The following is a 15,745-nucleotide window of genomic DNA, read 5'->3' on the forward strand; positions in this document are numbered from 1 at the left end:
AACTCCTTGACATCACAGGCAGCAACTGGCACTGAAATAAGGCAGTAATGCTGAGTGGAAAGCTGCTTCAGTGCTAAGCTCTTCTCATATTAGAAAGCACAGACACCTTCTTGCTTGCAAAGGAGGGGGTATTCATTTCAAAGCCCTGGGGCAATAAAAGCTGACTGCTGATAAGCAATACATGACTGAAAAAAGGCCTTGAAGGTAAACTGAGTCAGCTTCTGAGGTCAGAGAATGAGCTGACCTAAGTCTAGTGTATCTGCCAAGCAGTGGGAGGGGTGAAAAAGCACAGCAGACAACCTGTGCAGGGAAACAGAAATTCAAGGCTGGCTGGGCAGGAGTCTCTGCATATCAGATTCCCAAATAACTACTGCGTAGGAAGTCAAGGGTCGTACTCTCATTCCTTCACTGTTACCTTCCTTGGTTCACTCAATCTCTTTCAGACCAGCACATGGGAAAAATTAATATCTTTTCCAGCAACATTGCCGTTGTAGGACACTTGATTGCTAAAAAGGAAGAGCTAGGGCAAAGTTTTACCTGTCTTTAAAGCCAGTGGATTGTCTTGTCGCACAGAAAGGTTCTTGACAGGTACATTTCCAGCGATGGGAAACACACTAGAATTGTTCTTCAAAGGCCGAGAGGTTTGATTTCTCTGACTGCTTACAGCATGACTGGGGGAGTCTGCAGGGATAAAAGAAAAGAAAGGACACCAGGTCCACAAGGTATGTTGTCAGTCTTAGTTGAACCTGCCCACAGCATTGGAACGTTCTTATTTACAACACTGACAAGTGATACTGAATGAAGGCTGGGGCAGCAACGCAACAGCTGCACATCTTCAGCTGTCCGTTACACAGTGCTCCTCTGTTCCTGCCATCTGCAGCTCTTGCCGATACAGTTTGGGCAACTGTAAATGGTCAGTTTTTTTCTATGTTCTTTTGAGAAAGACACAATGAACAAACTGATTACGATCAGAACAGGTGCTTAAAAAAAAATAATGCTGTCTGCCACCTGGCTGGATCCAAAATGCCAGGTTCTGTGCTGCACAGCATCACCAATCCTCTGTTATCTGCCTCTCAATGAAAAAGCACAACACTGATAGTCACAACAATTCAAAGCATAACCAAACCCACGTGACTACACAAGCCTCCTTTATGCCTCGGTACGAGCAAAGCAGCTCACAGCGACAAGAGGCTCTCCCCTGAAGGCTGCATGACAGTCTCCCTTGTATCACACCTGAGGTGACATGGGGTGGCAGGCAGTACAGGCCATGCTTTGAAGCTGCACAAGGCAGGTTTGTTTCCCTGGGCCAGTGACAGTAGCTTGGCAAGCACCTAGTTCCAGCTCAATTTTGGGAGCTGCAGTATACCCCCAGCAGCGGTGGTGAATCCCCAGCTCTGGCCTCAGCTGTGCGAGGCCCTGTTGCTGCCATCCCAGAACATCATGGCTTGGGGCCAGTGCTGTAGCTGCTTCCACACAGCTCACCCGTGCTCCCAGCCAGCTGTGCCAGCCTAGCCCAGGCTTACCAGCACAGCCAGAGAGGCACAGCCTGTGGCACTGGGAAGGACTGCAATTAGCATACAGAACCCACCCTCCCTAGAAATGCCCTTGTTAAAAGGTACACCCTTTCAGGGACTTAAAGCAAACAGCTTATTAAGCCTCACATGTTCTGCCTCTAGTACTGGTTTTTGCAGGTCATCACTCACTGTTGAGGACAACAGTGTTGTTTGTTGTTTGTCAGTAGTTAAATCAGGTCTAATTTTGAATGTATTCTGAAAAATAAGCCTGTTTTTAGCATGCAATCCAAAGGAGTTTATTTACTATAATCTACTAAAATAATGTAAAACAAAATAATGCAATGAGCCATCCACAGATTTTAATAAAGGGTGGTAGCTGTCAGTACACACAAGTCAGGAAGAAAACATTTATACTTAAATTGATCTCTCTATTGCATTTCATTTGGTATCTCTATGTCTAAAGTAGAACAAATGCTGATTCCTCCCTCCAGTTATAAGCATTCTTAGTTTGAATATCCAGAAAAGCTTTCCCTCAGTACAATTCCAAGTTACTAGCAGGTGCAGGGACTATTGTCTTCATTTGGATTAGCTGAAAAGCCGCCAGATAGCTGAGAAAAAATGGAAGTTCGTATTCCTTTTCCAATCTATTAATAGAAATTAGGGGAAGAGGATGAGACTTACTGTTTTTAAAAACGTGAAGGACAGAGGCAATATTAAACAACTATCTGGATAAGTGCATAAGTCCTTTAGAAGGGCAGTACAAGTCTTCCACCAAAGACAAATACACACACTTAATCTCCTTTACTTAGATAATCTTAAAGATTTAATTTTTTTCTATATATTTCCTATATTTAAAATACTTTTATATAACTCTTCTTCTGAAATCAATTCTGTGTCTGCAAACAGCACCTGCTTTAGAATTGAAGTTTAGCTGCAAATTAGCTTTTTTTCCAGTTAACCTGTCAACAGCAACAGATTAATCATCCAAGAAATTCTGCCCATGTTGCTTGGACAGAACAGGCAAGAACCCTGAGAGCACTCTGACCGTATCTTTTACCTTCTGGGGAGAGATCAGCAGTTTTCATGAAACTTGGTGCGGAGCTTTTGAAAATCTTCGTTCTTTCTCCACCTACAACTACTTCGGGTCCAAGCAGGGAGACGAGAACTGCCAAGCTGTGCAGTGTTATTGCAACAATAGAGTCACTGGTATCTCGAAGGCCCAGCAATACCTACACCAAGAACACGATAACATTACCGAGAACAGAAAACTCTGCTTTTTCACTTTCTCTCCTTTAAATGTTATATTTGCAGCTCATTTAATTTCTACAATCTCCCACAGCTCTCAGCAGATACTGGATGTTACTCTGTAGCATGCAATCAGCCTTCCACTTTGTGTTACAAGGGTGGGTGATCCTGGTGAGCGCTGGACCCTAACGCCATGGCACCCTGGGCTTAGACCGGTCATAGCTCTGCTCTTGACAGCTCTGGTGTGAAACAGTCTCTTCTTGTGAGGCTGTCAGTCAGGGCCAACAGGTATCAGCACAAGCAGCGTGTGTGACAGAGGGCATCAGGTTTAACAAAACCAGCACTCTAGATCAGGGTGGGGGTGTAAGGGTTAGGGCTTGCGTAGAAAGGAGGTTGTAAACTGTCTCTTTGCAGCCAGCACTATGAGACCCTAACTTTAAGCTAAGAACCAACCCGAGCAGTAGAAATCCCATATTCTAGGGTATAGCGCATGTTGTTTTGCTCTCCTTAACCTGCGGCAATATGATGTTTTTCAACTCCTCCCGAGAGAACAGCTCTGCGTAGGCATGAATGTGAGACAGCAACACCATTCGAACGTGCTCCTCGTGAACCTCAAATAGCTTCAGCAGCACGGGGATGACGTGTGTCTGGAACAAGGCTGGTGACAGGAGGCAGCTGGTCTGGCTTTCTCCAGTTTGCTCTAAGGAAGGGAGGTGAAGATGGGAAAAGGCTGCTTCAGCAACGAGAGACAGCCCACCCAAAAGCTACTCCCTGAGAAACCATCATAGCCGATGATGACAGTGACACCCCACTGCCAGGTCTGATTCGTCATCAGCTGCCAACACAGCTTGCTTGGGATGTCAGAGACGGGAGAGAGGAGAGGCAGCAGTGCCAGTGTCCGTTGGTCAACAGCAATGGCTCTGAACACGGAAGGTCAAACACTCACAAGACAGCTATTGCTTGGCTGAAACACCAGTAGCTATTTAGGAAAAACTTGTAAGAGAGGGAAGGCAAACAGCGGGGACAGAGGTAGCTGGGGATCCAGCAAGACATGCTGCACACCTCTTGCAGAGGAAAGGAGAAGAGACTGAGCACCCTTACAGGAGAGCGAGTGCAGCGGCAGAAGAAAAAAGGGCAGGGAGGGTAGGGGAAAGGTGAGAAGAGGGATCTGCAGTGAGCCACTGAGAAAGCCGGAAGTGGGCCGGTGGAATAACATGTAAACCTGGGAAAGGCCCCAGGCAATTCCTAATTCTCTTCCCAGCATCAGCAGAGCAGTGGGAAGTACTGCAAATGGGGAACCACACATAACTGTCCTTTCCAATTCTGTATGATACAGTATTCGCTCTGGTTAAACAAACACCGCTATTCCCTTGATTCAATGGAACAACTGCTCTGAATTCATTCCAAACTTGTCAGTAATAATTCTGAAGTGAGAAAGTACTTAAAGGTCACCTTTCTTTGGACCCAGCAGATGAGGAAGAAAACTCTTGACAGCTACAGGTTCTGCAAACACAAGCTGATTGAGTAGAAGAGGCACCAGCCGTGATGCTATCAGCTCCTCTGACAAGCCGGCCACCCTGTCCAGCAGGAATCTGTGTTCCAAGACAGAGCAATTAATAGCAAGGCAGCCTTCCATGCATTTACAACTGTTTCCCTTAATATTGCTTTCCCCCTTTTTGGTGCCTGACTCATTGCCTAGAGACAAAGTCCCATCACAGCCTGTCACTCTGCGTGCACACTAACCTAGGACAAGGCTCTGCCCCTGCCTGAGGCTTTCAGGCAGCAATAACACAAAGCAGGAGCCAGAGACACATCCTATAAAACCCCACACCTGGATCACAGGCTGTCACGAGCACCTCCAGAAGCAGTGCTGTGCCTGCAGCTGGCTCATGAAGGCTTCCCCCTCTGAGAAGCTGCCCATTGCTGTGGCATCAAACTGCCTCACAGCTGGTTCCTCCCATGAAATGCCACACTCTGTTGGCTGCTCTACCCACTATGCAAGGGAAGCTTCCCTTGCATTTTGAAACCACTTCCATCTAATACGTTTAGAGGTGGCCAAGAGAGCATGGGTTGGGTTTATTTCTTTAAGTCACAAAGTTTTACTCTGTGCAGCTGCTCTTCATAAGATTTTAATTTTTAAAATACCAGTAACAATTACTGCTTTTCTCTAGGTTTGGAGATGTAGGAGCAATAGTGCACATGCAGTGAAAGCCCCTCTGCCTGATAAAGGAGCGACACTGCCATATCTTTAAACATGGTATTTGTTCCCTCCCCCAGTAAACACTGCTGTTACACAGATGGTGGGAACCATTCTGAATGTTCCTGCTAAGATCCCCTTTCTGCTCCTCTTTGCTCTACTTAGTCTCAAACTAGTGAAATCAAACCAGTGTTGCAACTGACAGTGACCACAGAAGTATAAACCAGGCAGGAGGATAGCTCTGTAAGAACAGCCAGGCTCCTTTATATGGAAAAAGAAATCAAAATTCAGCTTCTCGCTTTTTCAGGCCCAGACAATGCCATGACTGCATGGAAGCTTCCCTTAGAGAAAACTTGGGGACCATGACAATAGGATTTCCTGCAGATGCTGCACAACTGCAGCTGAGACATCCATTATAGACAACAGCTTTACCCAGAAAGGGCGGGCACCACAAGATTAATTCACCCAACATGCCTTATTGAGAGCTGTCTCATTAGCAGTTTACAAGATCTGCCTAAATGGGAGAAATTTTCAGCCTCAAGAGGAGCCTGGTGCTAGGGTTTCACTTTTTTGCAAAGTCACATCTAAAATAAAGCTAATTCTAAGAACAAAGCGAGGGAAAGTTTCTTTTTTGCTAGCACATTACAAGATGTCCTCTTGTGTTTTACAGTATTTTGAAACTGGGCAAGTGGACAGCCTGTGTGTAAAGCAGCAGGACCCCGGGGCAGCTCCAGTGAGGAACTGTTCACCAGAGCTTGAGTGGATGAGCTGTTCGGCCACACTTGCCCCTCTACAGCACACAAACAGGCTTTACAAATGATCCCTGCCTGACTGTGGTGCAGCGGGAGACAGGACAGTGCTAAAGTGGGTGGAAGAGGACCTGAAAAATTTAACTACTGCTAATAACATCAGCATTACGCTCCATGAAGTGCATTAACTCAATTAGAACATGGACAATGGAAAAATTATTTCCTTTTCATATCCCTGTACTCCTGGGAAAGCTTCTGTACTTGCCCCTGCAGGAGTTTGACTCAGCTGCCTACAAGCTGATGGCATTCAGAAAAGCACCCCTGAAGTGACGCGTGTCACTACAGTGTTTTCTGACTGATTCTCCAGTGACAGCAATTGCTCTGTAGCAGGTTAAAAACACTGCTGTCCGTACGGCTGTGCGCAGCCTCACTGCGGAGTCTGGTGAGTATCAGAACAATGCAGAGCCCAGCATGTACCGCTCCTCCCAACCACTAAACCATTCACAACAAGCAACTGGGAAAGGAGGGAGTGAGGAGTTTCCTCTCTGATGTGATTGTTACTTTGGCTGGAGTACCCAAAATATTACAGAGCAAACAACGTTCGGCCGAAGCAATCAAAATCTGGCACCTGAGGAACAACCTCTCCAGCCCCTAGCCTTCCCAGGTGCCCCCACATCCCATTCAGCAGAAGTATTTCTGAAATAAGAAGCTTCCAGATTATAGTTCCTTCACTTACTTGAAAAATTCAGTTTTTTCCTCCTCAGACTTTAGTGTTAAGGTCTTCAGAAAATTCACAACTTCCAGAAAATCATTCCTAAGCACAAAAACGTAGGCTGTTGAGTGTGATCCTTACCAATGCTTGAACAACCCACAACGGGGACTGCAAATCCCCGTCCTTCATTTAGCAGAGAAAACTTGACAGAGGGGTACAAGTCAAACGCTGGTGCACCAAGAACGCCAGCATGGAGGTGTGACCAGTTACCTGACAGCTGCGCCTGCACAGCGCTGCAGTTTGACGTCAGCAATTCACAGGGAGACCTGGGCAACGTGGCATCGGCCACCTCTGGCCACCTTCCTGGGGCAGTTAGCAGAATGAAGTGCCACCCTACACAAATGCCACCACCCAGAGAAGCACTCAGGTGCCAGCAGATGCAGCTCTGTGCAGATTACCTTGGAGCCTGCTTTGCTCCAGCAGTATCGCTCAGCGTTTTATTTGCTAGAGCGTTTCCCACCACCTCCCATGAGCTTGGGGAGATCCAACTGACTGCATGTGACTGAGGGACACACATCTGTCGCCACTGCTAGTTCAGCACCTCATTTGGAAGGCTGAAAATGCTTTCAGCTTAAGGAGCCTCTTTGCCAGAGATCCCTGTAAGAGGTAGGGATTAAGTCTTCACTTCCCATCTGATAAGTAACACACCTTCACAAAATTAACATGTTTGCAGTATCAAGACATACCAAGAGGGGCAGGATATTCCTTTCCCTACCTGAAGAACTCGTGACACAATAAGCTGGACAGTGGCGGACGACACTTTGGATCTGGATTCAGCAGCGTACAGTGCAAGGTTTGCTGAAAGCTGGAGAGAATATCTGCTGAAACTGAAATCCAGAGCACCTGCAGTTAGATTTCTCTCTCAACCCTGAACAAGCTATGTTGAGGAGTCCTCCACCCTCCCAAAAACTTATTTTTAGAAGCTCTATTTGATAGCAAAATTGCTCATAAATGTCCCTAAATGAAGGAAAAATAGCATTTCCATTTCTCTCCCTAGGCTTCTTGGCTACTGGGGCACCGAGGGGTGCTACTGTTCCCTGAGAAGCTTCCTGCTCCCTCCCTGCTAGAAGGCAGCAGACCCTGCTCCACTGTGGTATGCAGCATCCACGCACCCGTGTCCATAACCCTCAAGAAGTGGCCAGTGGGGCAGGAGCAAGTGAACCTTCGACCGTGTCAGAGCAGTTGTGGGAGTGCTCATATTATGTGGGCTGGTGACCTCCAGCCACACCTGACCACGCTCAAATGCGGGAAGTGGGGAACACAGGAGAAGCTGAAACCTGTATTTTAACCTAGCAAACATGAAGAACAGCAGTGGCCACCCAACCTACAGCACATCTGCCAGCTGCAACAAAAGGCAAATGGCTCAGTTGACATGGGCAAGGAATAAGCAAGAGAAGCTGATCAATAGCAAAACAAACACGTGTCATTCCTCACCCTGATCTTTTAGGACTGTCAGGAGATTTTCAGCCATTGTTCCAAATGCGTAGGCATCCCTCGCGTGCCCATAGCTGTTGGGCAGAATTTTGAAATCTGCAGACTGAAAAAAGTCCCCAAACCCAAAAATATCATCAAAGCAGGAGTTATGAAATACTTGGTAATTTTCACAAATCTCTATTCCCACCCCCTGCCATATACACTCTCCAATTCTTCTTACAGCACCAAAGCCATACTAAGTACTCTACAAGTAGAATATGATGTCAAGAAAACCTCCATTGGGGAATTTATAACCCACAGGAGCAACCACATCACGATGAAACAATTCCCCCCTGAATGCACGCAGCAACTGCAAGGCAACAACTTTCAGCATTTCTACGGAAACAGGTGTAATCAGAGAGAAAGCGAGTGCTCCTTTAAGATAAGCAACTTATAAATAGAGGGTGACTAACAAGTGAAGAAAATAGGTTGTTGCACGTGAGAGTTACATGATCATGTGACCACAGTGACCTGGGCAAACTCAGCAACTACTCTAATTTTTGCCAGGCTTTGGTGATTTAGAAGCATTAAAGTTGCAACACAAAGTGTTTGAAAAAATATTACGACAACCTGCTGTCCCACCACTCCTCATTCAGAATTTCACTTCCCTGTGTCTGACACCATCCCCAAACCAAGGATGGGAGGGAAGGCGGAAAAAAAGGAAGAAAGTAAACCCTGGCTTTATCCAACAGCCAATTCCTCCCATTCAGGCATAAGGAAATAAAATATGTGAATGAAAACTATTTCTCAAACATCGCACTTTTATTTGTTGCCAGCAAGATCATCCAGCAGGCAATGTTACTCACCAGCTCCTCGCAAGGGATGCACGACTGGTCTCGTACCGACTTGACATGACAGAGGAACTGGAAGGAGAAAAGGGGAGACATGAGCTGCCTCGATCACTTCTCTCAGAAGCGGCAGGAGCAGGCTGGCTCCGAGGGCCAGAGCTGAGCATCTGGCGGGAGGTCTGCCCCTGCCCCTTCAGCTGGCACCCGGGGCAGGCTGCGCCTCCCCTGCCAGAGGGGAAGCACAAATGCACCAGGTGTGAAGCACCAAGCTGACAGAAAGCAACTTCAGGGCATCACAGCCAACTCGCCCCTTTAGTCCTCGGTCCTATCATCCCACCTGATCCATCTGGACAGGGAGAAGATTTTATGAGCTTTAGCAGTCAGGTTTTACTGCCGTGCTCTTTACATTGTTGTGCACCACCACGCACACCAGTTGTGTGTCTGCCTGATCCCTTCTGAAAGGTGATACATGCCAGGGACACCCAATATGATTGTGAAGGATTTGTGGATCCTCTGGGAGAAAAGGCAATATACATTTATGACAGAGCGCCAGGCTGCAGCAATGACTCTGCATAGCATGCAGCAGGAATCAAACCAGGAATTTTTCTGCTAAGGCCAGTAAACAAGCAATGAAGATGCCAGCAGCAAAAGCTAAGGAGTCATTTGAGTATTTTTCTTACTGATTAATTTCAACCTGGATCTTCCTGCTTCGCACTAAAGCTTTTTTCTTCCCCCAGTTTGTTTTTAAATCAGCCCAGAGAAGCCAATATTTCTCATTCTCCCCAGTCTTAGCCTACCCTCCAGCCAGCAGTCTCCTTTAGAAAAGCAGCTGCTTTTTGGCTAGTGGGGAGTTAATTTCTGTTTGCATAGACATTGTAGTTTATAGCTACGGTGTTCTTAGAGCAAAGATTCAGGTCAGAGCTGGAAGTGAGCCAGCACACTTAACAGTAAATTCAAGTAACTGCAGGGACTTGGGCCTTCACATCCATAGATGGCCAGCTCTGGCAGGCCAGAAGCTGCCCCCCAGGCATCGGAGGGTGTGCTTTGCTTGGCTCTTACCTCTGGGGTGGCTTCATTGAAGTTACAGACTGTTTCCATTCCTCCCAGTTTCCAGTGCCCATCCTCACTTACAAACACAGATGATAAACAGACATTGTTATGCGTTAGGTTTCCCTAAAACATTAAAAAAAAACCAAGATCACAGACTTGGGGATAGATGAAGACCTAAAATCTTAATCAGCACTAATTAGGTGCTGCAAGGAGCTGAGGAAAGGCTGCCAAAAAGCACATAATTCTGAAGGTCCTTCGGGATTTTGCAGATGACTAGCAAGTATCAGGCTGAAGGGCTGGGGTTTTGGGGCAGACAGAGCTCTAATTGTCACAGCCCTTGCAATGCAACTGTAATTCCAGAGAAGAGCTCCAACTATGAACACAAAGCCCAAAAGCTATAGTCTGAGCTGGGATTCAACTGCAGTCCTGGACTAACACACTGTGCCAGAACAGCGGAAGGGATGACACCAATCTCTGACACATGGCAACAGCTGTAAATAAATGCCAAAGCCGAGCAACCCCAATTCCCTGAAGTAAGAAGCACTGAGAGCAGGTATCAATTCATGAACTGAGATCTGCTCCCTTGCTTCCAAAACCCGCAGCGTTTTCCACTACCCTTCCTCCTACAAAGCAGCTGATGTTTTTAGTGGTTTCAGCCTAAAAGAGCTATGGGGTGTAGATCTGTTTTATTGTGAGGAACCAGGAATGAGAGAGTCATCCCAGCAAGCCCCGGTACAATGCTCTCCTGTCACGTTTCATCTGGCTCCCACCAAAGCCTGACGACTGCTGCTGGTGGTACCTACCCTGTCATGGAGGAAGATGAGTGCCAGCAATACGTCATAGATCCCTGCGCAGATTTCCGCAGAAGAGAGTGACTCCAGGACCGCCTCCAAAGGCTTCACACGTTCTGTAACCAGGTGGATCCCATTTGCTTCCACAGTACAAGAGAGGAAGCGCAGAAGGCAAGGGTGGCGCAAGGTTTTCAGGTGCTTCCAGAAACAAAGACATCTGTTAAATCTCACCCAAGGCAACTCTTCTGGCTGCAGAGCTTAGCCTTGTTCTTTTCTGCTTACATTTAGATAGCCCATCCCTGCTCCTCACCACGTGCTCGGCACACTCGCTCACTCATTGCAGCACCCTTTGTAACACATCGAGATAAAGCCTCACACAGAACAAACACAGTATTTTGGGTAGGGGCCACCTAAGAAAGACTCTCTGACTTAGTTCTGCAGGAGGTGGCCACTACTCTGCAAATGGATGCAGGTATTGCTATCTGAACGTTGCTTCCCACCACCGCTCACGTTGTTCAGTGCACGGTGAACTTTGCCAGCTGCCCACCATCTTCTTCCTCCCTGCCCGGCAGCTGTTTGCGGCCAGGGTCCACTTCGACCTTTTCTCCTGCCCTTACTCCCCCCAAGGGCTTGACCCCCATTAACTGATTCCCACCCCTCCAAGGAAAAGGAGGGACAGCTCTGACAAGTCTGTCCCAGGCACACTCTACAGTACCTTGGCAGCTTTATTAACCTTATCTTCATTCTCTCGCTTGTACACAAAGACTGAAGCAAGTCTGCCATCTTGTAGCACAGCTGGATAAATCGTGTGTCCAGTTGGCAGTGTGAACGGCGGCTCTTCCAGTGCATAGCTCTTTAAAGCACTGTTCTCCGAGCCCATTGCTTGCAGAGTTCAGCCGTTGTAGAGGTTCCCTTTTGATGACAAACAGACCTTTGGGTGAAGGAAGATTTTTTTTCTGACAGATTCAGTTCTGGCAGGTACCATCCAGTTCACCTTCAGAGCATTTTCTGAAAAGCATGAGACAGCCATGAAGAACCTCCTCCTGCCAGCATCCTCTCCTTCAGTTTAAGGACAAGAATAAAAGCCCCGTCCATTGCAATGGAAACCAAGTGTCCATGAAACGGTTCAGATCAGCAGGCAAGCAGCTCTCTAGCTGTGGAGCTGGGACTGTGCTGGCACCTGTGTCAGCACTGCCACCAGACGTCACCAGCTCTGCTGCACAGATGAACGGACAGCATGGTGCCCACAACTAGTCCTTCACCTGGCTACCAAACCAGTAATCCACCAATACCCCCCGGTCACGCAGACACCTACTCCAGAGGTTTAATGCAGATTAAGCCCAGTCAGCAGTTAGGAATTGTGACTGCCACCGCTGTAGGGCATAAGGAGCCCCCAGCCTTCTTAAAAGTGGGCATTGCTCCATTCTCCAAGCCTCAGAGGACTTCAGTGAAGCTAGAGTCAGGTAACCTCCTCCAGCAGCATGCTTCCCCCTGGCCCATTACCTTCTCTCCATCCGACAAATATTCCACCTGCCTGCCAACCCTTCCTTCCTCCCACAGACTCTGTCAGGAAGAGGCTGACACAGATTTTTGTGCTGCTTCCTTGCATGCAAAACTGGTAAAACAAACACGCTGATTGCAGAGGCTCTTTTAGAAAACACTGACTGCGCATATGCTCTGTAATCAGGCTTGTGGTTGCAGGCAGCAGGCGAGACCCCGAATACCAGTCTGGCTACAGAAGTTAGCAAATGATCTTCAGTAATGAGAGAAGGAGAGAGCAAAACCACAGTTTGCAGGAAAAGTGGGGGGAAAAAAATTGCCCACGCCCAAGCATTTTTTGCAACTGGAGAATCACTTTACAGTGGCTGTTTCCAGCCGTGACCTGAGGCTTTAGGAGGGCAGCAGCATGGGGGTGTCTCAGCTCCCCGACAGAGCCGTTCCAGCAAAGCTGCTCTTCTGGCCCCTCTCCCCTGCCTCTCATTTAAGCCCTCCCAGGAGCTGTAAGGTCAGTGGTGCTGGGGGCCTTTTGGAGAGCTGGTCTGTTATAGTTCCCTGGCTTTTCACTGTTTCTGTTAAGAATGAGTTATCTAAATGATAACGCCCCCTTCCCCAAAGTGCCCTATATTTAAACATGTTATGATCTGATGTTTTTATTAAATGTAAATATGCCAATTTCACAGCCCACTAGACAGCATGAGCTTTGGGAAGGAGTAGAATGTTGCCTTTTTAATAGACTTCATACAAATCCTGCGTCATGGGTCATTTAATCACCTTTGTCATCTAACTGTTCTGTAACAAACAGGTAGCTACAACCCTAGATGTGCTTCTTGCTGGGAGGAATGAACACTACGAACATGTTAGATATGGATATCTATATATCCATATATATATACGGATATAGATATGAACACATTACAGCTCTTTACGGTTTGATGTGAACAGACCTCAACCCTTCAGAACATACCAAGTGCATCTACAACAACCACCACAGTCTGAAATTGCGTTGGTTTTTTTTTTGAGCTCGTGTGTCCTGCCCCCACCTAAAATCTAACACTAAATTACCTTCAGAAAATGCAACTTGCTGCCATTCTCTTCCCGCTAGTGTCAGGGATAGATCTGCACCACTTCAGTGCCAATTCCTTTAATGTGACCTTCAATAAATAAAGGGAAAGCCATAGAAGTTGAAACTGCAGCTTCCCAGCACTACTCAGAGGAGCTAAGAGGTGAAAGGGAAGCAGCATGCAGCAGTTACACATATTTCTAAAAAGGACTTTTCCTGTGAACTCCTTGGCATAAAAGGATTCGGGCTGCCCCGAGGTGGAAGGGCTTTCTCTCCAGCCGGTCCCTGGGAGCTTGGCTCTGGTTTGCCCCAGGTCAACCTTCCACACCTGCGTGCCGTGGCACTGCTGCTCCTCCTGGTGCAGAATTTATCTGCATTCTCCACTGCCTTCAGCTTTGCTTTGTTTGCTAGCTCTTCTGCGACTATTTCTCAGTCATGTTTTGCACAGGAGAGGTGAAAGTATCTGAACTGACCTAGTGCCTTGCATTCCTCCAAATATGTATGGACATACTCACCGGTTACAAATTTGGCTTCAGGGACGCCCACAGTTCAGAAATATTGTAACATCAGAGTCATTCAAATAACCGCGACCTAATCGAGTGCTGCTGCGCGATGACCAGCCCCAAAGACGCATCCCCTGCTCCAGGTAACCGCCTCTCAGGAGGAGCCCCACAGCTCTCGGTATCAAACGCCGACCACCCTCAAGGAAGTGGCTTTGAACAACCAAGGTGCGACAGCAGCCTGTGGAACCACGAGCCACGCTTTTCCGGAACGCAGCAGCTTCGAAAAACTATCGCTTGGTTTCTTCTCTTTTTCACAGCACTCCAAAACATGCTATTGAAACTCCAGCAGGCAAAAGCATCTGCAAAGGTGTTTGCCTAGGTGTGGCTAAAACCCATGAGGAATTCTTCCGACGCTAAAATACACGCCAGTCACGCAGCTACACTGTGGAAGGACCACATATGCTTTGTGCGTCAAGAGCATCACCCACGTTATGACCCTTTAACATCTTATTTTCAATAAACTGTAAACACGAACATTAGATGTAACACAAAACGCACCTTGAGATGGAGGCGAGCCCAGCAGACAACAACAGAGGGACTGGTACTTACGAATAATTGGGGGTTGCTACCGTAAGTGACGTTAGTTTATTTGTGGGGTGGTGACACCCCACGTACGAGGTGCCCACCTGAAACACATGCGCTAAGCCCAGTCACTCCACAGCCCGGCTTCCCGCTCGCCCTGCCCGCCGCCTCCCGCGCCAGCAGAGCCTCCTGGAAGCCGCTGTCGGAGCTGGCGGGTGCTTCGCTCCCGAAGGCGGAGATTTCCCAGCACGGCGACTACAAACGCGCAGCAAGCGGCGGGCACCTTGCGCCGGCGGTGCCGCGGGCGCGGACAGGCGGGCGATCGATAGGCAACAGCCTCTCCGGGAAAGGAAGCGCGGTTTGACTGCAGCTCCCCAAGGACGGTTCAACCCTGGACAACCAGGCACTGGGAAAGCGCGGACGTGGTCACGCTGCGGGGTCCCCGAGAAGCGCCGGGAGCAACGCCGCTGCCTACGCCGCGCTCAGCTACAGCCCCAGTGCGGCATTTGACTTTTTTTTTTTTCCTGGAAAAGCGAGCTTTTTGCCCCCACCGCAACCGTCCCTGCGAGCTGCCACGGGGCGGGCGGCGGCACCGCTGGCTGAGCCGGGCCCGTCCCGAGCAACCGGCCGCAGCCCGAGTAGGCCCGGGCCGGAGCGGGGGGGCACAAGGTGGCCGTGCCGCGGCCCAGCAGCCCCGACCCCCGACAGCAGCGAGCCCGCCGGCACCGGGACCACTGTCGCCCCAGGAAGGGAACCCCGGCCCCCTCCACGCACCGCCGCCCCCCGGCCCCCTCAGCCCTCCAAGGACGGCCTCCACCATGAGCCCCCGCTGCCTCCCGTCCCGGCCACCCCCCCCGAACACCTCTTCCCCACCTGCTCTCCGCCAGCCCGGGGCGGGGGGACGGACGGACGAGGGGGACGGACGGGGGACGCCGCCTGGGCCCCGCCGGCCGCTCCCTCCCTCACAGCGCCGCCGCCTACTCGCTCTTCCGGCAGCGGTGCACAGTCGAGTCGGGCGGAGGGACGGAGCGCCGCCAGAGGGCGTGCGCGCCCTCTGGCGGCGGGCGGATGAAACGAAGTGGGCGGGGCCGTCTGTCATCTTACGCGATGCCCGCGAAGTGGCGACGGCCATTTTGGTTGTGGGCAAGCCCGCCCTGGAGCCGCTCCGTACCCCGCTCCCCGCACCCCCGGCCCCGCAGGAACCGTGGCATAACCGAACACCGGCGCGGAGCGCAGCCCGCCCCTGCGTGCAGCCTGTGCTCGGTCCGCGCCCCCGCCGGGCCCACCCGCCATTTCTGCTGCTCGGCGCCTCGGGCGAGGCGGCCCCTCCGCCCGAGCCCACTGTGCCGCGTGGGGACGAGCCGTGCTGCCTCCGACCTGTGGCTCTGGGGCGCTCGGGGAATAGGGGCCTCCCGTCCCCCGGCTGCATTTACTGCCCTCCTTTCCTTCCAGTTTGCCCAGCTCAGCCCCCACACCGCTGCTACAGGGAATGCAGCAATACCTTCCCCACCAGGCTCAATA

At 49.6% G+C, this 15,745-nt stretch overlaps 1 protein-coding gene across 3 annotated transcripts in view; it reads right to left on the reverse strand.

The window, feature by feature from the left end:
- Positions 1–15,235, reverse strand: part of SCYL3 (SCY1 like pseudokinase 3) — an 18,093-nt gene extending 2,858 nt beyond the window's left edge. Inside the window, exons 1-13 of one of the 3 annotated variants that reach the window (XM_064454583.1) lie at positions 13,655–14,940; positions 13,142–13,230; positions 11,295–11,587; positions 10,592–10,777; positions 9,798–9,911; positions 8,757–8,813; positions 7,912–8,014; positions 7,193–7,304; positions 6,442–6,519; positions 4,212–4,351; positions 3,272–3,459; positions 2,572–2,743; positions 538–681 (exon numbers count right to left, since the gene is read on the reverse strand). In XM_064454583.1, the coding sequence (XP_064310653.1) occupies positions 538–681; positions 2,572–2,743; positions 3,272–3,459; positions 4,212–4,351; positions 6,442–6,519; positions 7,193–7,304; positions 7,912–8,014; positions 8,757–8,813; positions 9,798–9,911; positions 10,592–10,777; positions 11,295–11,459 (1,459 nt within the window). In that variant the 5' untranslated portion in view covers positions 11,460–11,587; positions 13,142–13,230; positions 13,655–14,940. Of the gene's footprint in view, positions 1–537; positions 682–2,571; positions 2,744–3,271; positions 3,460–4,211; positions 4,352–6,441; positions 6,520–7,192; positions 7,305–7,911; positions 8,015–8,756; positions 8,814–9,797; positions 9,912–10,591; positions 10,778–11,294; positions 11,588–13,141; positions 13,231–13,654; positions 14,941–15,097 lie in introns of those variants that run through there. The other 2 variants (XM_064454582.1, XM_064454584.1) reach the window with 2 other exon arrangements.
- Positions 15,236–15,745: the final 510 nt, after the last annotated feature.

This window comes from Phalacrocorax carbo, chromosome 6 (genome assembly GCF_963921805.1).
Source record: "Phalacrocorax carbo chromosome 6, bPhaCar2.1, whole genome shotgun sequence".
Classification (NCBI taxonomy): Eukaryota; Metazoa; Chordata; class Aves; order Suliformes; family Phalacrocoracidae; genus Phalacrocorax; species Phalacrocorax carbo.